Source organism: Pleurodeles waltl, chromosome 10, assembly GCF_031143425.1.
Source record: "Pleurodeles waltl isolate 20211129_DDA chromosome 10, aPleWal1.hap1.20221129, whole genome shotgun sequence".
Taxonomy (NCBI): Eukaryota; Metazoa; Chordata; class Amphibia; order Caudata; family Salamandridae; genus Pleurodeles; species Pleurodeles waltl.
Genome location: NC_090449.1, coordinates 224,585,363 through 224,611,943, shown reverse-complemented (window position 1 = coordinate 224,611,943; position 26,581 = coordinate 224,585,363). Strand labels below are relative to the sequence as shown.

The 26,581-nt window shown below is 46.5% G+C and overlaps 1 protein-coding gene across 2 annotated transcripts in view; it reads right to left on the bottom strand.

Annotated features, from left to right (window-relative positions):
* NTAN1 (N-terminal asparagine amidase) overlaps window positions 1–26,581 on the bottom strand; it is a 235,993-nt gene that overhangs the window by 140,578 nt on the left and 68,834 nt on the right. For both annotated transcript variants that reach the window (XM_069210221.1, XM_069210222.1), the window contains one exon: window positions 9,198–9,271. In XM_069210221.1, the coding sequence (XP_069066322.1) occupies window positions 9,198–9,271 (74 nt within the window). The remainder of the gene's footprint in view (window positions 1–9,197; window positions 9,272–26,581) is intronic.

Genomic DNA, 26,581 nt, shown 5'->3' with positions numbered 1-26,581 from the left:
AACACTGCAGGGGCATCAGGTTGAAAATGGACAGGCACCTCAGGGGGACGGGGAATGGGGGGGCACCTAAGCCGGGAGATGGAACACCACTGGTTCTGGAGGAGGCAAAATGCCCATCACTCTGTCCTGGGGAGTGTAAGGCCACAGTCTCTCAAGTGGGTAACTTGCCCACATGCTCTGGAGGGGGCAACATGCCCTATGCTTGATCCTGGGGAGTGCAAGGCCACAGTCTCTCAAGTGGGTGATTTGCCCACTGCCTGGTCCTGGGGAGTGCAAGGCCACATAGTCTCTCGAGTGGTTGACTACTTCCACTGGTTCTGGAGGGGGCATTGTGCCCAGTGTGCTTCATCCTGGGAAGGATGGTGTGAGTGGATGGCTTCTCCACTGGTTCTGGAGGGGGCATTGTGCCCAGTATGCTTCATCCTGGGAAGGACTGGGTGAGTTGATGGCTTCTCCACTGGTTCTGGAGGGGGCATTGTGCCCAGTGATGCAGATCTTGGGGAGTGCAAGGTCACAGACTCTCACCTGGGTGTCAGACCCACAGGATTTGCAGGGGCCAGGCCGCACAACAGCCCATGGAGGCAGGACTACACACCGTCCGCCGGAGGTGACGGCTGCTCAGTGGTGGTGCAGGTGTCGGTGCTGGCAGTGGTGTGGGGAAGCTCCAGCCCTGCCCCTGCACCCTCGGACGGCTGCCCAATGGGGCTGCTGCTGCTGGCAGTGGTGTTGGTGGCGGTGCTGGCAGTGGTGGGGGGAGGCTCCAGCCCTTCCCCTGTAGCCTCGTACGGCAGCCCACTGGGGCTACTGCTGGCAGTGGTGTGGGGAGGCTCAAGCCCTTCCCCTGCAGCCTCTGGGGCTGCTGCTGCTTGCAGCGGTGCTGGTGGCGGTACTAGCAGTGGTGAGGGGGAGGCTCCAGCCCATCCCCTGCAGCCTCGGACGGCTGAACCACCATGGTTGGTGGTGGGGGCTCCGACTGAGTCCCACCACCAGAGCTCTTGTCCTTTTTGCCTGCTGGTGCAGGCCCCTTGCCCTTCCTGCCAGCAGCTGGGGATGGCTCCTTGCTCCTTTTGGCAGCAGCTGGGGACTGCTCCTTGCCCTTCCTCTCAGCAGCCAGGGATTGCTCTTTGCCCCTTCTTTTACCAGTTGGGGTGCTTCCTTCCCCTTCTTTGCAGCAGCTGGGGATGCTTCCTTGCCCTTTCTTGCAGCAGCTGGGGGTGCCTCATTGCCCTTCCTTGCAGCACTTGGTGCAGGCACCCTATCAGTGTGGCTGCCTGGTGCCCGGGATCCTCTACCACCTGGTGTAGCTGTGGACACTACTGTGCCCCTGGACTGGGTGGCTGAGGTGCTTGGCTGGGCTCTGACCACCCTGGCCTGCCGTGAGGGATGGGGGAGGGGGCTAGGGAAGGTGGAGAGGAAAATCTTCTTAGGGACATTGGGGCGGGAAGAGGGAGATGGTGTGGGAGTGGAGGTAGAGGGAGTGGTTGTAGGAGGTGTCTGCCTGCTGGATTTGGGTGCAGGTGCATGGGCTGGATGCTGTTGTGAGGTGGATGACTGTTGGGTGTCTGAGTGTTTGCGTTTGTGTACTTTGGGGGGAAAGGGCACAGACACAGTGGGAGAGGACACAGGGGACGTGTGCGTGGAAGGGGGGGGTGGTGACTGCCAGTGAGGGGCGTGTGCTGATAGGTGTGCTGGTGATGGGGGTAGTGGATGAGGATGTAGTGCATGCAGGTGTGAGTTTAGATGCAACTGGGAGGGAGGTGGAGGACGAGGAGGGGGCCACAGTGGAGGCAGTGGATGTTGGTATGTCTTCATCTGGATGGTGTTTGTGTGAGTGCCTGTGGGATGATGTGTTGTGCTTGTGTTCACCATGTCCACTCTTGTGTGTTGTCCTGCTCGTCTGACTGTGTGCTTGGGATAGGATGGGGTTGCGGGAAATGGAACTGGGATGAGGAAGTGGAAGGGGGAGGCTAGAAACAGGGACAATGGCTGTTATCAGAGCGGAGGCCAGAGCCTGGATTGATCTCTGTTGGGCTGCCATGCCAGTGTGTACGCCCTCCAGGAATGCATTTGTCTGTTGCATTTGGGCTGGTTGACTGCCCAACAGAGATGGATCGCAGGAGGTCAATAGCCTCCTCACTCAGGGCAGCAGGGCTGACTGGGGCAGAGCCTGGGGTGCCTGGGGTGAAGGAGATGTCCACCCTCCTGGGTGAGCGGGCACGGGAAACACGCTGAGGGGCTGCTGGGAGGGCGGTATGGGAGTGGCGGATGTACCTGTAGCTGGGGTGGGCATAGAGGTATCTGCCACCACTAGGGAGCTTCCATCAGAGGAGGAATACGTTTCCGAACTGTCCCCCCGTGGTGCTCCCCTCCGTCCCACAGGTGCCCTCACTGTCAGTGGATTTGGCCTCCTGGGCCCTTTGGGATGCAGCACCCTCTGTCGCCGGTGCCTCAGCTTCTCTGCCAGATGATGTTAATGCACATAAGGACAGCGTGACAAAACAAAAGGGGGGGGGGTGAAGAGACAAAGGATACACTTGGTCAATGGCGGCAACACCACCACCGTTGGCGTACACGACACACAGGGAACAGCCCTACGCACTAAGCAATGCACTACTGTCACCAGGCCATGGATAGGGACACCTAACGCCAATTGCAGCATACCTGAGACCCACAGACCCCTGCCCAGTAGTGGATGCCTACTAGCTTGGTTGGAGGTATTTTACATCAGAACCCTGCCCAACATGGGACCTACTCTGCAATATCAGGCATGGCCTAGGGGCACCCACAGGCCCACATCCCCCACCCAGATACCACCCCACCAGGCGCAAGTTGTATATTGGGGCAATGTACTCACCCCCTTGTGCCTGCTGTGATGCCCCCAAGCGCCCATCCAGCTCCGGATAGGCCACCGCCAGTATGCAGGCCATCAGGGGGTCAGGGTTCGACAGGCACCCCTTCCTCGTTGGGAGGCCATCCCCAGCTGGGCCTCCGCCGTCTTCCGTGCCCAGCGTCTCAGGTCCTCTCACCGTTTGCGACAGTGGGTACTCCGCCTGCCGTAGATCCCCAGGGTCCACACGTCCTTGGCAATGGCACGCCATATTCCCTTTTTCTGATGGCTCCTAACTGCGTCACAGTACACATATGCACAATTTGGACCTCTCCAACAAAATACAGTTACAATCACGACATGCATTGAAGTGTAGTGTTTGGAAATAAGAGATACTGACCAGCTGCTCACCATTTTGCCCCACAGATTGCAACCACTGCGGATGAATAGGAGATGGAGACATACCCCTGTGTACAGGCCTCTGGTGGACTTGGCAACAATGGAGGATAGGTACATTATCCTCACCTATAGGCTGGACAGGGCCACAATCACAGAGCTGTGTGCCCAATTGAAGCCTGACCTAATCTCTGCTATCAGTCACCCCAGCGGGATCCCCCCTCTTGTGCAAGTGCAATCAGAGCTCCATTTCCTGGCAACTGGCTCCTTCCAAGTGACAGTGGGCTTGACAGCAGGAATGTCTCAGCCAATGTTCTCAATAGTGCTGACCAGAGTGTTGTCTACCCTGATTAAACACATGCGCAGCTACATTGTTTTTCCCCAGGTAGAGCATTTGGCCACAGTGAAAGTTGATTTCTATGCAATGGGACAAATCCCCAACATTATTGGGGCAATTAATGTTACACATATAGCATTTGTCGTACCCCCTCCTCCACTCCCCCCCCCCCCTTCCCTGCGAAAAGAACAGGAGTTCAGAAATCGAAAGCTTTCACTCGATGAATGTGCAGATGGTGTGCCTGGCGGATCAGTACATCTCCCACGTCAATGCAAAATATCCTGGGTCTGTGCATCATGCCTTTATCCTGAGGATTAGCAGCATCCCATAGGCACATGGTATGGCTAATAGGTGAGCCCTGGTTCCCACCCAGTGGATGTTGGTGTATGGGTATGGTGTGGGCCCTAAGGGTAAGTGTGTGGCTAACAGTTGTCCCTCGATGTTTGCAGGTGACTCTGGTTACCCCAACCTCTCATGGCTACTGACCCCTCTGGGGAATCCCAGGACAAGGGCAGAAGAACGTTACAATGAGGCACATGGGCGAACAAGAAGAAGTATAGAGAGGACCTTTGGCCTCCTGAATGCCAGGTTTCGTTGCCTTTATCTAACAGGTGGATCCCTGTACTACTCACCCAAGAAGGTCTGCCAGATCATTGAGGCATGCTGTATGCTGCACAACCTTCCCTTACTTCGCCAGGTGCCTTTTCTGCAGGGGGGGTGGCCGTGTGGCAGCAGTGGACCCTGTGGACAGTGAAGATGAGGAGGCAGAGGATGAGGACAACAGAAGTGCAATAATTTGTCAATACTTCCAGTGACACACAGGTAAGACAATGTAACTTCACATTTAATTTACAGTTTTGTGTTTGACATTGTCACTGGCAGGCTGACTTTCCCACTTCTATGGCCACTCACTGTAGCCTTTGGCATCTCTATTTGCAGATATTTGTGCCCACTATTGCTCCTGGTGTGTTGACTGCAGCCAACTACAGGTCATTCCTATGTATACATTTCTGTACAGTTGATTTTGAATGTTTAAACCTTGTTAAACAAATACATACTTAAATCATTTGACATACTCCATACTTGCATTTTTTCAAAGGGTGTTTATTCAAGTGCTAAGAGGTAGAGGGGGATGTACAATGGGCTGGGGGGATGATGGAGGAAAGTTCAGGTTGGAGTCCAGTCTATGTGTATCCAGGTGCACTTTCAAAGGGGGCATAGGAAGGGGAGCAATGGCAGTTCAAGGTGGACAGGGTGACAGAGTGGGACACAAGGGTGACAATCAGTAGAGACTTATTTCCTTGTGAGGGTCTTCGCAATAGTCTCTGGGTTATGCCTGGATCGCAGGGAACGTTTGCGGGGTGGTTCACCTTCTGCAGGGTGAGGGGTGCTGGTGGCCTGTTGGTCCTGTGGCAGGGCCTCCTGTCCACTAGCAGCAGCGGAGGTGGAGGGCTGTTCATCGGTTTGACTAGTGGCAGACGTACAGTGGCGTGCCACTGCCTCCCTCATAGTGTTGGACATGTCTGCGGGCACCCTTGCAATGGAGACCAGGGTGGTGTTGATGTCCTTCAAGTCCACCCTGATCCCCAGGTACTGTCCCTCCTGCAGCTGCATGTTCTCCTGCAACTTGTCCAGTATCTGGCCCATCGTCTCCTGGGAATGGCGGTATGCTCCCAGGATCTCGGGGAATGCATCCTGGAGAGTCGGTTCCCTGGGCCTGTCCTCCCCCTGTCGCACAGCAGTCCTCCTGGCTTCCCTGTTGTCCTGTGCCTCTGTCCACTGAACCGTGTGCCCACTGCCACTGACCCCAGGTCCCTGATCGTCCTGTGTTTGTGGGGTGGCCTGGGGTCCCTGTAGTGGTGGACACACTGCTGATTGATGTGTCATGGGGACAGAGGTATGGGCCTGCTGGGTGGGTGCTGTGGTGGTGGTGTTTCCTGAGGGGGAGGCTCTGTGGTGGTGTGAGAGTATGCCTGGGTAACCGACTGTCCAGAGATCCCTGATGGGCCAGGTTGATCATCTAGATCCAGACGAGTAGAGCTGCTGTCATCACTGTGGGCCTCTTCTGGAGGAGAAGGGGACTGGATGTTGCTGGCACCTCTTCTCCAGTGACATTGACTGGGGGACCTGTGGGGATGTAAATGCAGTGTTATTGTTTCTGCGTGTGACATCATGTACATGGGTGTGTTGCCCTCTATGGTTGTTGTTGCCCTGGCAGATTTGCCTTTGAGTGAGTAGCTATTTGGTGGGCTAGGTGATTCTCTCCAGTGTGCATCCAGTGGTAAGGGATGTCCATGCATTGGTGTTACATGCAGGACTTGGTACTGGGATGAGTGGGTTGTGATGGTGGGGTATGTGGGAGGTGGTGAAGTGATGGGAGTGAGGGCACGGGTGGGGGTTTGTGATGGCATGCAGGTATTGGGGGAGGGGGGGTGATAGTAATAGAGACTTGACTTACAAGAGTCCAGTCCTCCTCCTACTCCTGCCAGGCCCTCAGGATGCATGATTGCCAAGACTTGCTCCTCCCAAGTTGTTAGTTGTGGGGGAGGAGGTGGGGGTCCACCGCCAGTCCTCTGTACAGCTAGTTGGTGTCTTGCTGCTGTGGGTCGTACCTTCCCCCATAGGTCGTTCCACCTCTTCCTGATGTTGTCCCTTGTTCTGGGGTGCTGTCCCACGGCACTGACCCTGTCCACGATTCTCCGCCATAGCTCCATCTTCCTAGCAATGGATGTCTGCTGCACCTGTGCTCCAAATAGCTGTGGCTCTACCCGATGATTTCCTCCACCATGACCCTCAGCTCCTCCTCTGAGAATCTTGGGTGTCGTTGTGGTGCCATGGGTGTAGTGTGAGTGGTGTGGGTGAGGGTGTGTGGGGTGATGTGTTGGGGTGTGTGATGTAAGGTGCGTGGATGGTGTATAGGTGATGATGTTATGTGGCTCTGGTTGTGTGTGTGCTCTTGTTGTCTCTCTCTGGTGGCAATTCTTTCTAGTCAAAGGGTTGTGAGTAGTGTGGGTGTGTGTTTTATAGTGGTGTGGGTGTGGTGTGTGTATGTGTGTCAGGTGTGTGTAGTTTGAATTGTCCAATGTGGTGTAGTTTTGTTTGTGTGTAATTTGAGCGCGGCGGTATGTACCGCCAATGGTTTACCGCCATTGAATGTCCACCTCGGTGATTCGTGGGTCATATTGCTCTGGGCGTAGTTCTTTTAGCATAACGGTGTGGGTTTTGCTACCGCCAGTTTATCACTGACCTTTGGGCTGGCAGACTTGTGTGTGTGGCTGTATAGTGACGGATTGGTATGTGTGTGTCATAATGTGCTTGGCAGTTTTCTGCTGCAGCGGCATTATGTTGGCGGCAGTCGGCATGGCAGTAAGCGGAATTTACCGCCAATGTCATAATGAGGGCCTTAATGTAACAAGTTGTTTGATACCTTGAAGTATCAACTTTAGTAGTCTCATTCAGAAATTACCAAAGCTGAGTTGTCAGTGTGTAACCCTGTACTGGCCAATGGAGTATTAGCCTCTCTCACTGTAAAACAATTGCAGGTTTTTACTGTTAGCACATATAAAGCAGATGTTTTACATTTAAATATGCTGTACCTTGCCTGAGAACTCGATAGGCCTGGTGTAGTGGGTGACATGTATATATTAAAAAGGGAGATTTGGCTTTTGCCATTGGTTTCAATGGCAATGTTGAGTTAACAGTTTAAAACTGCTCTATCAGGCTACACTGACAGGCTGGAAGACATGTTGCACGTTGCCCCATCCAGGAAAGGCACAATCAGTGCTGCAGCCCTGGGGGGCACTTTAACTTACAGACGGTGGGTACACCTCAAACGATATACTATGTATTTATAATTAAAAACACAGCAGAATCAGTCCAAATATTTGGGAGTAAGCATGTAAAAAGAGACATTTCCATACAGTGTGAATCCAAATAATGGATATCGGCTAAGCCAGAACTAAACCATTCACAAAGAAAAAAGTTAATCTGAGCTAGAGGTGTCAAGAGTGCTGGGTGGGTGCAACCCTCTCATTGTAGTTCAACACAGAAGGAAGGATAAAGGATGTGTACTATAATGAAAAGCTAAAGTAATCTTTCTGTAGTTAGGGTAAGTACAGGAGGTGGTTTGAGCAATGTCTACAGGCCAACCATAATCAGTTCAAAGGAGCAGTAGGTTCAAGGTGTCTACCTGCAATCTTCCAGGCATTTTTCTTTCAGGATTATACTGAATTACCTGCACTGTAATTTCGGAGCCAAACATCCCAAGAGTATGTGTGCTTGTTTCATGATAAGAAGAGAATTTGTGTACCACAAACTTCCTGTGCAAGACCATGACATTGGATTCTCACCACAAAGATCTTATTACCCTGGAGCCTCAAAGCTTTAGGTGTAAGGACATTATCTGTCTCACCAGTGGAAGAATAATCATTAGATTTTTGATCATGACTTTTTCTAGCTGCCTTTTTCCTTAACTAAGTGTAATACCCTAAGGCCCTCATTACAACTTCGGCTGTCTTACAAAAAGACCGCTGAAGCTGCGGGCGCCACTATACCGCCAGTGCTGGTGGTATTTGTGACTCCCTATTATGACTTTTCCGCTGGGCCAGCGGACGTAACAGCGTTTCCGTCCGCCGGCCCAGCGGAAAAGTCACATCAACATTGTTGCCGGCTCATAATAGAGCCGGCGGCAATGCTGATGTGCAGCGGGTGCAGCAGCACCAGTCGGGCATTTCACTGCCCGAAATTCGGGCAGTGAAATGCGCGATAGGGCTGTGCCTTGGGGCCCCTGCACTGCCCATGCCAAGTGCATGGGCAGTGCAGGAGCCCCCAGGGGCACCCCGAGTCCCCCTTACTGCCAGCCTTTCCATGGCGATGTTTACCGCCATGGACAAGCTGGCGGTTGGGGACTCATAATCCCCAGAGCAGCGGTGCTTGCACCGCAGCCCTGGGGATTATGACCGCCTGGCGGTCAGTTGGAGGGGCCGGCGGTATGGCTGTGGCTAATGCGCCATGGTCATAATACACTGCCGGTACACCGCCAGCCTGTTGGCAGTGTTACCGCCGGTGTACCGCCAGCCGCCAGGGCCGTAATGAGGCCCTAAATGTCTTCTTGCCGTAATTCTTTTGTACACTAGAGATATGGGAATTAAGAAGGAATTAATCCAAATAAATGCAGCACTGAAAAGAAAAGGGAAGCAAACAGCACAACCTCTCAAAATATGAGAGATACTTTACACTGTTACGACACATGGTATAATCCGAGATCCTCTTGGATCTTGGGAGGTAAGGACTCTAGGACAGTGCAATAGGGTGAGAATTTTTAAAAACAACAATGACCTGTTTGGGAAATTTGAAAGTGGATGCCCAGTGATGCTCAAAGTCTATACAGAGTTCTGACAGTACTAAACAAATGTATCAAGTGATGTGTGGACATTTATGTGACAAAACATGCAAGTTTTTTTTAAGATCCAACACTGAAGAACAAATTGTTTGCCAGTGGATTTCCACTGAGTTTTGAAAGGCAGGACACAGAGGGAAATCTCTGCTCTGCTGTCATCATTGCTTAATTCACAGCTGCTCAGACCTAGAGATAAACCTTGTTGTTTTAGATGAGAGTTAAAAAAAAAATTAACTTACTAAGAAGCTCACTAGTTAGCTTTTGAGATAATCGCCTATCATCATTGAAACCTCCAACTAGGTGTACTTCCAGCCTAGCAAACAGAGATGAAATTGTGTTAAACTGTAATCAAGCAAACATGTTTATATAACTTGTTTAAATACATACATACAATAATTAACTATAATATAAAGAAATTAGCAATTAAAAATTGTTTGTAAAATACACATTCTAGTAGACACAAATCTTTTATGACCGGAGTTGATACATATATTTTTTTTTGCAAACTGTGAGCATCAAGAATATCCATAACACAACATAAATAACCACCATTTCAATGCTCAATAACAACTACTCAGGTAAGAAAAGAATGCCTTTTGTCAACATATCTTCTTGTATTTCCCAATTTTGGGTTTTGGTACTAAGTGCAATGCAATGCCTAGACAATGGTAAGAACTTACGATGTCCTAGGGATCTGTAAATTTACTTTTCCAACTAACTACAAATCAAAAGTATGAGATAATCACTCGGTCCAAGTAGGTTTCACTTTGAATAGACGACACAGTGCTTATCTTGTAAAAAAAAAAAAAAAAAAAAAAAAAAGTGCACCAGCCCAAATTGTTTTAGGAGCCAGCTGCAGTGATTATAAAGGCAAAGGCTATTTAATTTTGATCCCATTCCATTGCTTGTTCTTCCACACCCTATGTAAGGAAATGCCTTCCTTGGAATGGTTACCCCCTGACTTTTTGCCTTTTGTTGATGCCAGTTATGTTTGAAAGTGTGCTGGGACCCTGCTAACCAGGCCCCAGCACCAGTGTTCTTTCCCTAAACTGTACTTTTGTTCCCACAATTGGCACACAGATAAGTCCCTTGTAACTGGTACCCCTGGTACCAAGGGCCCTGTTGCCAGGGAAGGTCTCTAAGGGCTGCAGCATGTCTTATGCCACCCTGCCTCACAGACTGTGTGTGCTGGTGGGGAGAAAATGACTAAGTCGACATGGCACTCCCCTCAGAGTGCCATGCCCACCTCTCACCTCCTGTGGCATTGGTAAGTCACCCCTCTAGCAGGCCTTACAGTCCTAAGGCAGGGTGCACTATACCACAGGTGAGGGCATAAGTGCATGAGCACTATGCCCCTACAGTGTCTAAGCAAAACTTTAGAAATTGTAAGTGCAGGGTAGCCACAAAGAGTATATGGTCTGGGAGTTTGTCAAACAAACTCCACAGTTCCATAATGTCTATACTGAAATCTGGGAAGTTTGGTATCAAACATCTCAGCACAATAAATGCACACTGATGCCAGTGAGGGATTTATTGTAAAATACACCCAGAGGGCATCTTAGAGATGCCCCTGAATACCAGTCCGACACCTAGTGCTAGGCTGACCAGTTTCTGCCAGCCTGCCACAACCAGACAAGTTTCTGGCCACATGGGGAGAGTGCCTTTGTCTCTTTGTGGCCAGGAACAAAGCCTGTTCTTCTCACCTCCCCCTGCAGGAACTGTAACACATGCCGGTGAGCCTCAAAGGCTCATGCCTTTTGTTATAGCACCCCAGGGCATCCCAGCTAGTGGAGATGCCCGCCCCTCTGGCCACTGCCCCACTTTTGGCGGCAAGGCAGGAGAGGATAATGAGGATAATGAAGATAATGAGAAAAACAAGGAGGAGTCACCCACCAGTCAGGACAGCCCCTAAGGTGCCCTGAGCTGAGGTGACCCCTGCCTTTAGAAATCCTCCATCTGGAGTTTGGAGGATTCCCCCAATAGGAATAGGGATGTGCCCCCCTCCCCTCAGGGGGAGGCACAAAGAGGGTGTAGCCACCCTCCAGGCTACTGCCCCCAGACCTAAGCACACCCCTAAATTTAGTATCTAGGGGCAACCCTGAACCCAGGAAATCATATTCCTGCAACCTACACAAAGAAGAAGGACTGCTGACCTGAAAGCCCAGCAGAGATGACGGATACGACAACTGACTTTGCCCCAGCCCTACCGGCCTGTCTCCAGACTCAAAGAACCTGCACAGCGACGCATCTGACAGGTGCCAGTGACCTCCGAATACTCAGAGGACTGTTCTGAACCCAAAGGACCAAGAAACTCCCTAAAACAGCAGCACTCTTCACCAACTGCAACAGTTTTGCAATTTTGAATCAACTCTCCCTTCCCGACGGAAGCGTGAGACTTCTCACTCTGCACCCGATGCCCCAACTCGACCTCCAGAGAACTAACACCGCAGAGAGGGCTCCCAGGCGACTGCGACGACGTGAGTAACCTGAGACGACCCCCCCGCACCCCCAAAGCGACACCTGCAGAGAGGATCCAGAGGCTCCCCCTGACCGCGACTGCCTGGTAACAAGGAACCCGTTGCCTGGACCAAGCACTGCACCTGCAGCTCCCCAGGACCGAGAGGAACCACCCACTAGTGCAGAAGTGACCAGCAGGCGGCCCTCACCCTAGCCCAGTTGGTGGCTGGCCCCAGAAGCCCCCCTGTCCCCTGCCTACATCACCTAAGTGACCCCCGGGTTCCTCCATTGCTTCCTACAGAAAACCTGACACCTACTTTGCACACTGCACTCGGCCGTCCCTGTGCCGCTGAGGGTGTGTTTTGTGTGCCTCTTTGTGTCCCCCCCCCAGTGCTCTACAAAACCCCCCTAGTCTGCTCCCTGAGGACGCAGGTACTTACCTGCCAGCAGACAACCGGAGCATCCCTGTTCTCCATAGGCGCCTATGTGTTTTGGGCCCTCCTTTGACCTCTGCACCGGACCGGACCTGTGTTGCTGGTGCGGTGACTTTGGGGTTGCCTTGAACCCCCAACGGTGGGCTGCCTATGCCCAGGAGACTGACTGTGTAAGTGCTTTACTTACCCGAGAAACCTAACCAAACTTACCTCCCCCAGGAACTGTTGATTTTTGCAGTGTCCACTTTTAAAATAGCTTATTGCCATTTTAACCTAAACTGTGTGTACTACTGCTTTAGTTCAAAGTTCCATACTTACCTGTGTGAAGTACCTTGCATTTTGTGTACTTACCTCAAATCTTGAATCTTGTGGTTCTAAAATAAATTAAGAAAATATATTTTTCTATATAAAAACTATTGGCCTGGAGTTAAGTCTTTGAGTGTGTGTTCCTCATTTATTGCCTATGTGTGTACAACAAATGCTTAACACTACCCTCTGATAAGCCTCCTGCTCGACCACACTACCACAAAATAGAGCATTAGAATTATCTAATGTTGCCACTATCAACCTCTAAGGGGAACCCTTGGACTCTGTGCACACTATCTCTCACTTTGAGATAGTATATACAGAGTCAACTTCCTACACCTTACACTTCCAGTCTCTTTGTTTCACTCGGGCTTGTTCTTTTTCGTCCTTACTTTCTCCTTTTGTCAGTGATTTCTTATCTTTTATTTCTTCCTCCTTTCTCACATTTCTGACCTTTCTCTCTCTCTTGCTTTGGGTCAAGGTACTAGGATGAAAAATAAGTTGTGGCAGCCAAAAATTAGCACTGGTGCCCAGACCAACAACCTACTGTAACAAAATAAGCATTGAGAAGAAGCTGTGCATCTGAGTAAATTAAGCAACACACTTTCACCCAGACAAAAATATATAATGCAAGTGATAATAGGTGTTAGACAATTTAGACTTCATGAAGGTCGTAATTTGTTGTAGGTGTATTGACTAACGTCTGCTGTTATTTCCAATAGAAGCACACAAGTAAGTTTTTGTTTTTAACCAGAAAAGGAGGAATGTTGTTATGGTAACTGTAGAATAAACATAATAAACTCAATCATCCCTAGACGACCTGTACCTCACTTTTGAAAAGGCTACGTCACTAATTTGGTTATAGAGGTTGTTTTTAGGGCTTTTATGAAGGGTCAAGGAGGGACAGGAAAAGGAGGGCAGCAGATTTCAGAGTTAGAAAACCTGGACAGAGAAGTTCATGTTCCCCCTCCTTGCAAATTTAAGTGTGGGTCCATCAACGGGGCTTGGAAAGGACGAGGTAGCTACATTTTCTGTAGAGTTTATGTGAGAATACCTCACACAATTATATGTAATTCACAGATCACTGAAAAGCCGTTTCTGAGAGGGAGGAAGACAAATCAGCTCTGTTGCTACTTTACTGGATCATTTTATTTAGATCACCAACCTGCCTACTGCATATTGTGCTTCTGAAATCTATCTATTTAGCAGTTAGGAAGCCAAAGTACTGGTAAATAAAGCTTGCTTAAACTAGATTTCCAGCAGTCATTGGGTGCCATTCAGGGATAAATATATTGAAAAGCTACCCTTCAGTGCACAGCAAACTGAACAACTCTTTGGTGACAACACAGATCTGGCATTCCACAACCAAATAACTTTCTAGGCGTATGCCCTGAGTCTTCAAAGATCTATAGTAGAATCTTAGAAAAAGCAGATAATATGAGCACGGTAGTGGACTTTCAGGGACTGGATTAGTGTGGAAAAAATATTCTTTAGAAATCAAGATGAAATCATAATAAATGTGGGCAAACCCTCCAGTTCGGTAGGTGGGTCTGCCTTTAATTACCTGCGGGGAAAACACATTTAAGGAATGCAGGGCAGTCGGATGTTAACTATGTTCCCAGTTTAAAGAAGTAATGAAGGTTCTGGTTGACGACTGGGTAAGGGGCCATGCTGAATTAACAATCATTAAGCAGGGCACATTATGGAAATTCTGTAATGGAGGTGTGAATGGCGTTGTCTGTTGGTACGGAGTAGTGTGGTTGAGGAGCATGTATGTCTGTAGGTTAAGACTTGTACTGGAATGAGACGTTGGATCACCTTGGAAGCAGGGTGAAGATTGCTTCAGTTTAAAGTGCTCCACAGAGTTTTCCACCACAAGGCCAAATTACATAGCAAGGGGCTGATTGCACATCCTAATGTATTAGATGTGACAAGGAGGTGACGTCGCTTTATAATATAATATGGGAGTGCTCTGTTATACAAATGTTTTGGATGACAGTGCAGGCAGGATTAGTAGCTCTGCTAGATGCAAAGGTGTAGCTCACTCTGTGCTTTGCTATTTTGAGAATGCTGGCGGAAAAATACCTGCCCAAGTATAAGAAAATGTTTCATGTCCTATGATTAATGCTCAATGCTAGTGGAGAGTCTCTGCACAACACTGGAATAATACTTGAGTAGTGTATCTGTTTGGAGGCAAGGAATGTACTGGTGCATCAGGACAGAAAAGGCCATATATGTAGTGAGATTATGCCCAAGAAAGTTGGAGAAGCTTTCGTCTGAATGGGCAAATGCCTAGATATATCTATGGAGTACTGGTGGTTGGGTCCCGTGTCTTGAACATATCACAAGTGAAAATTGGCAGAAGGAAATAAGACTATTTTAGGAAAGGGAAGCTGTGGGTTTACATGAAGTCACACACCAAGAAATGAACAGTCCATATAGTGTGAAAAGGGATGGGGAATGCCTTAGAGATGTAAGAAAGTGATTTGACAATGACAAACTAAATATTTTTGTTTGGTTTGCTTTAATTATATTTTCTGTTCCTTGTCAATATTTAACTTTATGACCGTGAAAATAAAGAAAATTTATTCTTCAAAAAAGTTGCTGAAATTAAGCATAGTGCGTTGCAAATACTTTAGTCCAACATAATTTCTTAAGCACCAATATTCTGGCATATTTCAAATTTTAAGCAACTATGCCTTCAGTTATAGATAATCACAAGGCTGAAAAGTTAATGGTGTGATTCATACTAACAAGCAACAAACTGACAGAGCAGTAAATGTATTTTCTTGTTCTACTAATTAAGGAAGAATCCATGACCAGCATGAAGATAATGGATATTTGAGTAAGCCTCCGCATAAGAGGATCTTACACATTTTGCTTAGCCTAGTAGCAAAGCAAATGAACAACTTTTGGCAGCAGTGGTAGAGAAGTCTGGTACATGCAGGGAGGTGTGTAGAAGCAATGGAAGAAGAAGTGTTAACAGCCTCTTTAATGTTTGGTGGAAAGGCACTGTGCAAAACAAAACTAAAAAGAAACTAAGGCATTTCAAACTGTGGCAAGAGGCGATGTTTCTAGTAGCTAAAACAATGCACCAATGCAAAGATTTGATTCTGGAGAGAACAAGGTTCAGCTCATTAAATGGGTACACATTTCTTTAACAAATAAAACAATTCTGTGAAGCAGGGCTTCGCCAGAGCTCAAAACAGCCACAGTTGTTGGCAGTACACAAATAGTCTGTTCATGCTCCCACACGGAGCTATGGTCTCAACGGAAATGCACTACAGTCAAGAAAGTGTTTCCCACTGAGGTCTTGAAAATGTGCAGTGATTCCAGTGAGTATGCTTTCTGTAGCCTCTCTCTTCCTCCCTGGGCAAGGACGGTGAATTATGCAGCACGGAGCTAAAGCCAATGGTGATAATATGATACTGGTGGTGGTAATATGATCCTGACTGCATGCCAGAGCTGGGGAAGATCCAGAGGAACTGGATTTCCTGAGTCAGTGGGGGGATAGTGACCTAGGGACATAGGAAGACAGAAATCTCTGCCTCATCTGCTGCCTGTGATGGAAAGCCAGGAAGATGGCTTGGCTGGAGGTACCCATATTTAGTCCCTATAGGACAGATCTGTCTCCCCCCATGTCAGGGGTAACGGAGTCCTATTCCTGCTTCATTCAGGCTCAGCCTCCCCCATGAATTTGGTCCCCAAGACTATGAATGAGAATAAGTGCAGGCAGATAGTTGAGGACTTCTCGGATGATTCAGAGATTCTCAGAGGTGAGAAAAGGCTTCTGTGATCTATCAGTGTGCTACATGTGCACCTCAGGCTGAGGACTGAAAACATTCTGGCTGCAGTTAAGGCTGAGGAATAAAACATAAAAAAGCTTGAATAATAGGTGTTAGGTGGAAGAGGAGCTGGCAAACACTACTGGTAGAGTCCAGGCATTGGAATGTAAATCAAATGGAGCAACTGATGTAGTGGAAAATGTATGCCTTTGACAGTATTATCGAGAAAGATGTGAGGGTTGAGGCACTGGATGATCTAAAGAGATGCATCCAACTTGGTGCATACGGAGTGTCCTGTCAACAACCTACTAATATTGAGAAGAAACATTTGAAGCTTTGATACATCTTTGGGAGACACAATGAAGTCAGGAGTACGGAGGGAAGGAACTCCGCAACAGACAATTTGGAAAAAGACTATAACTATGATTTGAATGCTGACACACTGTCAAAAATAGAGAATGCTACGAGATCAATACAGAAAAGAATGAGTGCAGACCAGTGGCCATGTGGGCTTCCCTTTGTCCTCAATTTGAGGCTTCAGAAACACTAAATACTCCCAATTTACACAAGTTAAAATTGCCATGTCTTCCATGGGCAATGTGTGAGTGAAGAAAGGGTGAATTATTGTATGGGATTCAAAATGCAAGTTTAGAGGGGCCTTGTGATATGTGGACCGGTGATTGGTTATGCTTGTGAGCCTGTGTTAACAAAGGCAATTCTCCTTTGGGTAGAGGGTGCATAGCCTATGCAGCAAGAACTTCAGATGTACCTGTTTGAAACTGTTAAATCTGTGCCTGTCTGCTCACTCTTCTTCACTTCCTGGTCCCCAGGTGTGTATCATTAGGCCACTTCATAGCATTTTGCATAGCTGAGTTAGGTAGACGGGCTCGATTTTTGATGTCCTCCTGTTTCAACAGGTTATGTGATTATGTTGAAAATTGAGGCATTGATGGTTTGAGTTCTGTTTGTTTTGAGAAAATGTACAATTAACAGATGTAACATTAAATATAAAACAATTCTGAAAATGAGTATGCCATTCGTCAAACACCTCAAATGTAGCATATATTAAAATCTTGAGTGTATTGCTCAGATACAAGTTTGAGTTAGGGTGATTTGTTGGATAAAGCAGCGACATATGTAAGGCCATTTCACCCAGTCCTGGGGCAGCCAGATGTTATTCAACGATACTGCAGTGAGCATAGCATTGTGTCTCTGGCATCCTACAACTTTGGGGCCTACTGCACTGTAGCTTGACAACTAAAGAATACATCTGTAATCCAGATTCTCCAAATGTAGCTTGAAGACATACACTGTGAGGATTTAGTGAGTTTGGAACTCAAATGTGGTCTGACACAGTGAGTGCACACAAAAGACATCATTGTCCAATTTTAGTTATATCCTATCAAAAAATACCTTTAATGTACATGTACAAATGTTAAGACAGTTATAATAAGACACAGAAATATGATTGTCCCTGCACCTTCAAGGACTGAAATATGACTCTCCAGATCTTATCTTCAAACATAAGAGAACACAACTAGAATGTTATTTTTAAACACAAGGGTCTATAGGCTGTGGATGCCCTTTGGTATCGATGGATGGCTACAGTCTTTGGCTATACAAATAATAATAATCTAAAAATGCAGGTTGACAACTGTCCATCACAGATCTTCCCTGTACTTTACTTTGCACCAACAAATGTGATGTACTGGAGAGATCCCTAAGCTACATCAGGGGTAGGAAACTAGTTTTTCTTCTACAGGTTACAAACTAGGGTGGACCAAGTAAATATTAGCCATTCTTTGTTGCTGGTGTCTGGTCTACATGTTTCACTTTGTGCTAGCCTTGACAGATCAAGTGGCATTTCTTCAGGATCTAAATGGATATACCCTACTATCCATATGGGTAGCCCACTCTATGCTGTCTTCTATTTTTATTATAAAAATATGAATGAAAGTTGCACAATAAGTCTCCCAACCATCTGGGAACTCACAAGATCCAGTGTCCTTGAACTCCTATCCTAATTTATCAGTGTCCCCGTTTCTGTGCAGTGTGCCTGCAATTAGACCTGCCTTTGTTTGCTGCTCCCAAATAATTCGGCAACCCACAGAATTCCTGGACACAGGATGGGATGTCGTGTTTTCCCATTCCCAAAACCTGACGAGTGTCCCCAACCTTTGAGGTCTTGGAAACTGCATGTTGCAGGTATGATTATCCATTGGTGCCGGATCTTCTTATTATGGTAGTCTGGGTGCTAAGGGTCAGAACATGACAAGTCTAGCAATCAGAAAATTCACCTGTGATCTCGAGTGGAAGGAGAAACTCTAACATTTCTTCTCATTCTAAGAAATAGATCAATTGGTTCCTAAAATACCTAATGTGGATTTTCTTCAGTGTACACGTAATGTATACCAAAGGATCATAGGCCCAGAGGCTCACTATCAGACTTTAGGGAGAATTTACAGGGAGCATATCAAGAGAGAAATGCAGACAGACATGCAAATACGTTCTTCAGTTTCCAGAGCATGTCCTTGACCCTTGTCTCCTGCAGATGGAGATCCTATCTTTAAGGTTTGAGCCAAGTCCAGATACAGGCCCTCATTGCTAATGGGTAGGCTTGTCCCTCAAGTCTTCCTCCACTTGTCTCAGTCTGCTGGTTCATGTGCTTATTCTTGAGGTCAGTGCAGCTCCTCTCCTCTCAAGACAGGTCACCCACCTGTAATTAAGGTATGTCCTCAGAAGCTGGACTCATCCGTGACACTAAACTTCTTCACAGCCACAAAGGAATAATCAGCACAAGGTGTTCTGTTTCTAGGACATCACCTCTCCAAATTTCTGATAGTGTTGAGCTGAAAAGGGCATTGGGAAGAAATCAAGATCTAACGAGGCGAATGGTAGCTTTCTTCCAATTTTCAGCTAGAATATAGTGCATGAACTGGAAAAAATTGGATGTGGAAAATGCTCACAGGAATGTGGATTGGGAAATCCCATGCCAGATTTTTCGAGTGGGTTTGAGCTGTTTTGGGCTACTTGGGGTAATCTGCCAGCCAAACCGGTTTCTGTCAGTTGCTACTGCAATAAAAATATCTGGACTGGATGTGGATTACAGACAAAAATTCAGATGTTGTTGAAACTACTATGCCAGCGGTTTCCAACCTGTGGTCTGAAGACCCCCAGTGGTCCGTGACACTGGTCTTGAGCGGGTGTGCAGGTCTTAAGCGCCATCTCTCATAGGAAACAAAACGCCTATGCGCCCTCACAGCACACAAGAGCTGTGAATGACAGCATAGGGGTGGCGGGACCACAATAAAATCAGGACAATCACCATTCAGCCTTAGGTGCAAGGTGAAGGGTGATTGGCCTTATTTTATTATCTGCCTGCCTCAGAGTCTTTCTCACACGTCAGTGCTGGTGTCGCCTCGTTCTGGGCCTTTCCCCAGAGCATTTTGCTGCCCCCGTCCCCACTCCACTTTTGGCCGCAAGTGCAGAAGAGCTGTGCCACTTGTTGAAAGGGTTAAAAGCATTCAGGCACCTCAGGTGGGCAGGAAGGCACTTCTGCTGAAATGGTGGGCAACACAAGAGAAACATATGAGTGTTTTACTCTGTTTCTGTACCACACCTTTTATTTAACAAACTTTTTTTTTTTTAAACACTACAGTTGCAAAAACTTTAAAAAATATACTTGAAAGTCGTTTCAACACCAAATACTCTTATGCAATTCCTTTTTAAAAAATCGTTCAACAGTATTTGTTTCCATTACTCCTGCCAGGGGCTTACTTCTGCCATGAGCTTTTCACTAGTAAAAAGTGGCGATGGATGTTCTCGGTTTCTTAATAGATTCTGTTGAATTGTAGCTTTTCCTGGCTGTATCATGTTCCTTTTATGGTGGATGGGATGCCTAGCTCTGAATGAGCAATTTGCCTTCTCCTATGCTCTGTTTAGCACAAAAGGGCACACTTGTAGGTTAATAGAATCCTTCTGGCTGTAGCAGTAGCAAGGTGCAGTGTGGTATTCACTGGTGGCACAGATTGGATGCCATAGCGGGTATACTCCAGGCATCTGAAAATTAACAGAGTGCCATTCAGACAAACCACAGCAGTGTCGACAGGATCCTGTTTCTCCCTAGGCACATTATAAGCTTTTGCCTGCCAAACAAATGTAGGCCATAGACCTATAGTAGGGGGGGGACTGGGACAGCATTTCTCCCAGAAAGATCTGTTAACAACTTCTAGAGCCCCTGTGAGAGGACTCTATATAAACTCCAATCCTACAGACAGACTGTCAGGAGTAATGGGCAATCATTTGAAAAATGGATACAAGCCTTAAAATGCAGATCATCCACGGTCATGGGGTGGAGTCTCAGCGGCGTCACGGAGCAATGGCAACTAACTGGGGCCTAGAACTCTTTCTCATAGGTCTGTCTGCTTGTGAAGTGTCAGGCCTACCCTCATCTGAGCCACTTCCCAGACAGGCCTAAATAATTAATCTAGCCACCCATGGTTGGCTTATAGACAGCTCTACTGGCCCCCAGGTTACCTTCTGAATGGAAGGGCACTGGAGTTCCACAGGGACTAGTATTATGGCTCTCTGCCATATCTAATGCCGCAAAGGTGCATATTGATGTAAGAATTGACACCCAGGCTCACTCTCATTTAAGAGAGGACTGCCCCTCCAGTCAGCACATTTGCCAATATGTATACTAACAGTGGTGGGGCAGGCTTACTTGCTCCTTGGTCTGGCCATCTGCCTCTAGATGCAACAATGTTGATGCTGTGCAGGCACAGCCCAGTCATCTATTGTCAAAGCCCCCATTCCATTACCCCATGCAGCGATCTGAATGGTGATGACAGGCTTTGGAAGCTAAGTGAAAGCACACACCAACCCCTATTGGGTTTAGTAATTTGAGTATTTGTTTGCTGTGTACTTGTTTGCGTATTTTTTGCGAATTACTGTTTTAATGTTTGAAATTCAAATCGTACAAATTGCTTGGGGGTCCCTGGCTTGTAGTAATGATTAAGTGGGGATCCTCAGGAGTCAAAAGATTGGGAACCAGTAAGTGTGGTGTAGGCCCAAGGGACTCCTTTAAGGACAAATGAGGTAGAATGTCTTAAGTCTGATACAGGGAAGCTCCATTTTGTAGAATAAAGGATATGTCTCTGAGAGGACACCATGCACACAGTCTCTCCAAACATGGTATACGTAAGCATGACAATATGCAGAGGGAAGTGACTGAGGCGCTCTATGGCTGAATTAAAAAGTTTGTTCTTAATGGAAATTAGCAGACCCTTCACCTGGTGTACAGGTAAAAAGGCGCGTATCAGTGCACAATAAATATGCTATCATTATTAGTTGGTATCTTCATAGTATGGTAGGGAGCCAAGAGACACACTTTACTAAGAGTGAGATGTATTTCAAGTGCATGCACAATCCTGCTAGTCTGCTGTGTGCAATCCTAGAATATCACTAGTCAACTCAAAGATGTCAAGTCCATCCCAGGGGAAACATCCTACCTCTGCACAATGAAAATCTCATAAGTCAAACCATTCCAATACAATGCAATCAAACGTTTTTCCAAAGACTTCATTCTTCAACCCCTAAACCATTCACCACACTACCTTAACGATTATTGGCCATGCCTTGAATTATGTTTCTTTGCTATCGAAATGCTGGCAATAACTTACTAAGTGACTTTAGTATTTTGGCAAAGGACTCATTTGGCCAGTAATAAACCTATAAAGTCAGAATTTATCATTTGTCACATCGAACAAAAGGTTCTGAAAAAAGTGGTAACTATGCAAAAACAAATGACATGCCCAGGCGACTGCAAGTGCGTATGAACCCAATGCTCGATGACTGTTAAAACCCATATGCCCCAACCACCTCTTAACAGTAGCTTTGCAACCAATTCTGATCCTTTTTATCCACATAATCAAAATTAAAAACTCAGGATGTGCCCGTGATAAAAAGGAATAGACACTAGGCGTTATGTCAGATGCATGCCTCTGTCTATTGCACACCACATGTTCAACCACATGCATCTCTCCTCAAGTCACTGAATTAACCACAGAAATCGCTCAATCACTGGAACAGTCAGTCATGATAAAGAGTATTGTTTTAGATCCGCTGGTAATCCTCACTTAAAAATCTGCCTGCTATTGTGCTCGGTGTTTTATTACACTACCACTTCTTAAACTGTTTAATTAGTTTAATAAAACAAGGATTCAAAAGTTTCTAAAATGGACCTGAGTAAAACGGCAATGGGCCCGTTTCAGCCTCAGTCACTTAATATTAATTAACATTGTGTTTAGGGAAGAGATCTGGTCTATCCTGGAGACCGGGTTGTAAACCTGGTTTTGGCGCTCGATCAAAAATAATATAGAGGGTCGTGGCTTAATATGGCCTCGGAAGCCTGATTCCTGAGCTCTGTCCTGGCCTCTCCTAAAAGGATTTTAAAAGCAGAATAATGGCAAGCGGGCAGGGTCGGACTGGTAGCCATGTATACAGAAATACCAGTGGCCTGTAGATGACATGAAGAAAGATAGACATAAGGATAGCTCGAAGGTTGATATTCCGTTTTGTGGTCGAGAAAGCAATGTCCATGGGCATCGTGGATGAAAATGGCAGGCGAGCTTGCCCGTGAGTTGCAGCCTCTGAAGTTGCACCACTATAAGCAACAAGGAGCAATAGATTTGGATCATGCAACAGTGGCCATAACAAGTGAAACAGATAGCGCCTATTACAGGGTAGTAAAGTTGCATAGAGATGGGAATGCTCTCCTGCTTTCCCAGTCAGCCCCAAGCAGTGGTACAACAAAACTTGAGGCCCCTCCCATCCCGCAAAGTGCCTGAAGGGGGGCTCCCTTCCCCCAGGACCCAGTAAGGGGCCTGCCGCCCGTGCGCAGTGTACTGTGCTGAGGGGGAGCCCCCCTGGAGCTCGGGACCACGGGAGCCCTTGTTACACAACTGGCCCCAAGCAAAATTATTAAACAACCCGACGTACGTAGGCTACAATCACGTTTGTAGCCTTGCCCGCTCCACGCTACCAAACCCACAAAGACTCGAGGAGTAGCGATTCTGATTAAAGCAATTTGTTTTTACTCAGAGAGGTGGTCACTTGCAGTGACAAAGATGGCAGAGTGGTAGGAATAAGGGGTTCCATTTAGGGACAACTATACGCTATAATCTTAGTTTATGGAAACTTTTTTTTACCCCATGTGTAGCAATTTTGCCTCTGGTAGATGTTACTAGGGGGGATTTTTTTACGGTATTGGATCCTAGCCTAGATAGGTCTGGCACATAATGGAGTCACTCTCAACCCTCATAGGCTCTGGTCTTAGGGTTGCAGGATCTGAACCTTGTGGACATATGTCGATCTTCCCACACCCGAAGAAGTATTACACTTTTTCCTCGAATGCCCCGCAGTGACTATTTTTTGATGTCTGCTCCATAAGCGCCCAGGGTTCCTGCATCCTCTATAGGAATACAAGTATTATGAGATCAAACCCCGGTGATCAAATCTGACTTTTCACAATTACAGATATACACACCACATGCTTAGAAAATGAAAGCTAGTAATAAAGAGGTCCTTAAGAACTATTTTAAAGAGGACATTACTGAAAATATGCCATGGCCACAGTGCGGGATGTGGCGAAGGGTGTCATGAGAAAAGAGCTACTAGCAGACATCAGTGCATTTATGAGATTGAAAAAATCTAGGATCCAAAAACCAGAGACTATTTCCAATCTGGAGAAAGAACATAAACGCTCCACTTCTAGGCGTTCTAGGTGTTGAGTTAGTTGAGAATGGATCTTTAAGGGACCTTTGATCTAGGAGCTTGTTGGGAAATTTCGAGGGGCATGAAGAGGAATTTCTATTCCTAAATCATAAATGAAATACTTGATTACGCGTGAGGCAAGTAAGAAAGAAGAGGGGGCACAGTATATGTCAAACAAGGCTTCTTCATACACATGAATGATTAAAGCCACATCATATAAAGTGTAAGGCCTGAATAGCCAGCCAAAGACACAGCTATGCTGACAAGCTCTCCTGGGATAAAACTGATATTTCTTGTAGGCAACGTACCTGTGTCTTGCTGGTTACCGGTGCATAGGATCTCAGGAGTTCCAGCAGCAATTCCAACTGCCTAACCCCAAAAAGGAAGTATTGGTGGGAATCTTGCTGGCTGGCCATTTACGGTATATTGTGACAAAGAAAGACGGTAGATAGTTTAAAATGGACACACCATGGGAAACCTTGTCACTGGCATCCATTTACACCCATAAACATAGGCAAAAAGAGTTCCTGAGAGAGGCATTAGAAGAAGTTATGGATTACAACAGAGGCTGGTTACAGTTAGGAGGGGACTTCAATTTACTGATATGAGCTCAAAATAGGACAATATCCAACACAGTTACGGGGAACAGCAATCATGTTAGCAGGAAGTAAAGCATGGCACAAGGACATGGGGTTAATAGATACATAATGGCACAAGATTCCCTTTACTTTACGAATACTCATACTACTCAGTCAGACACAAATCATGCACTTGGACTGACTTTATATTAGCAAACAAAAGAATAGTCAAAAATATCCAAGTATACTCCCACTGAATATATAAACTGGCCCCCCTCCCCACCACCACCCACTTGCACTATACACCTGGTGACTTGTAAGGACACTGCAAGTGAAAGAAAGGCAGCATAACTGACATATTTCTTAAGAATAGATCATAATGGCCAGGACTGAAGACTACAAACAAGAAGGTGATCTGAGATGTCCTTAACACAGTCATTAGAAGCACTGTATTAGCGGCTTGTCTAAAAAAGCTCTGATACTTCATCTGAGGGAAGATGTAAATTAAACAAAATATATGCAATCCCAAAATATGTGACTTACATTAAGATCATCACACTCACAAGATTAATCTAAGCTTTAGAGCCTCAGAGAGCGGTTCAGGAATCAGGAGAAATGTCATACTGGGTAAAATGAAAAGTTTAAGTAATTCTGATAATTCAGTCAATAGGGCCTAGATATAGAAGAAACAGAGAGGCAGATTACATAAACATGGAACAAATTCTCTATGCACATTTTTCGAGCATGTCTATGTTTTCACATTGAAGCCAGTACTATTCCCATTGCTGGTTACCTATAGGATTTATTAACCTCTGCTCTTTATTTTGTTGTGTTACTTTCCATGTTTGTGGGCATTGTACGTAGGAGAAATCTTAGACCTCATCACCTTCACCTCTGTTCAGCACACTATCCTACGATCCTCATCAATTTCAACCTTGTCTGCCAACTCCAGCACAAAGACAATAAAAGAATAACTTGAGACTTTCTTCATTACTCTGGACATCAAACAGCAAATCTTGAAACTAACCGTTCCCTAGGAAACACCCCCAACTGGCAGCAACCAAAAATCCCTGCAGGGACTGAATATTCCTAGACTATATCGACCACTTTGGCATCCCTTTCTTCTTCATTCATGCTGCAACATTGCCTCAAGGACAACCAGTGAAAAACTCACTCTGAACTAGTTTACTGACTTTCCCATAGGTGCCCTTGAAGAAGTTCTCATCAACCTGATGAAATCTATCTAGACCACTCCACAACGTCCACAACACAACACTGAAAATTAATTTAGAACTCAACAACGCCACTTAAAACGCAAACCACTAACCTTTGTTGTCACCAAGACCTCTCTGACAACAAGGGCATCATACGTAGATCGGAAAATAAATTGAAGGAACGAGTGTCCCAAATGACCACACCCACTAAAAGCACTGTACTCTGCATGAACAGCCCTCATCACTTCAATTAAAGCCCCCTTTTACAGAACCACTATCAACGGAGCAAAGCATTTTTTCAAAGCAGGCAAACACTGCATCAATCCACTCCTGAAAGCTTCCATACCTTAATTAGTTGACAAGTCCAAAAACATCTTTGTTGATAGCATTAGATCCCACATCGACAACAAATAAGTAGAATTTTCACTAACTTCAATCTCCCATCACTCCATCTCCATGTGGACAACCACTTTCTGCACAGAGAGCTCACTGACATCCTAAGCTCGCTTAAAGCCATCCTAAATGAGGGCGGCATCCAACCATCACTCATTATCAAAACTTTTCAAGACCAAGTGCCTCATCCCCACTTCTCAAAGTGATCGACACCTTCAGCCTACAAACCTTTCTGGACATTGTCAAGACATGTCAGTTCCTAGGTCTGCGAAGGAAACCAACATTGGACCTAAACAACCTCACCATCTTCTGTCCCATCGCCCAATTACCCTGCATAGGAAAGACTATTGAGAAAACAGTATTCACCCTGCTACAGGAGAAGGTCAAAAAGAAACCTTTTCAACAGCAATACCATTCTGGCTCCAGACCACTCTTATGTCGATGTTGCCATCATCCTCAATAATAGAAGCAACCTCTGCGCAGTCTTCAAAATTATCAAGCAATACTGCAGATCCTGGAAAGAGGCATTTGTGTCTCTGATAAAGTCCTACAACAGTTCACCGCCTATCTCACCAACAGTTGTTACAGGTAGGATGATCCTAGAAACTTCCCGCCCCGACAGAGTATGAAATGGATTCAACATTTTTCCTGTCATTATCCATTTAACCAAGAAACCCCTTGGA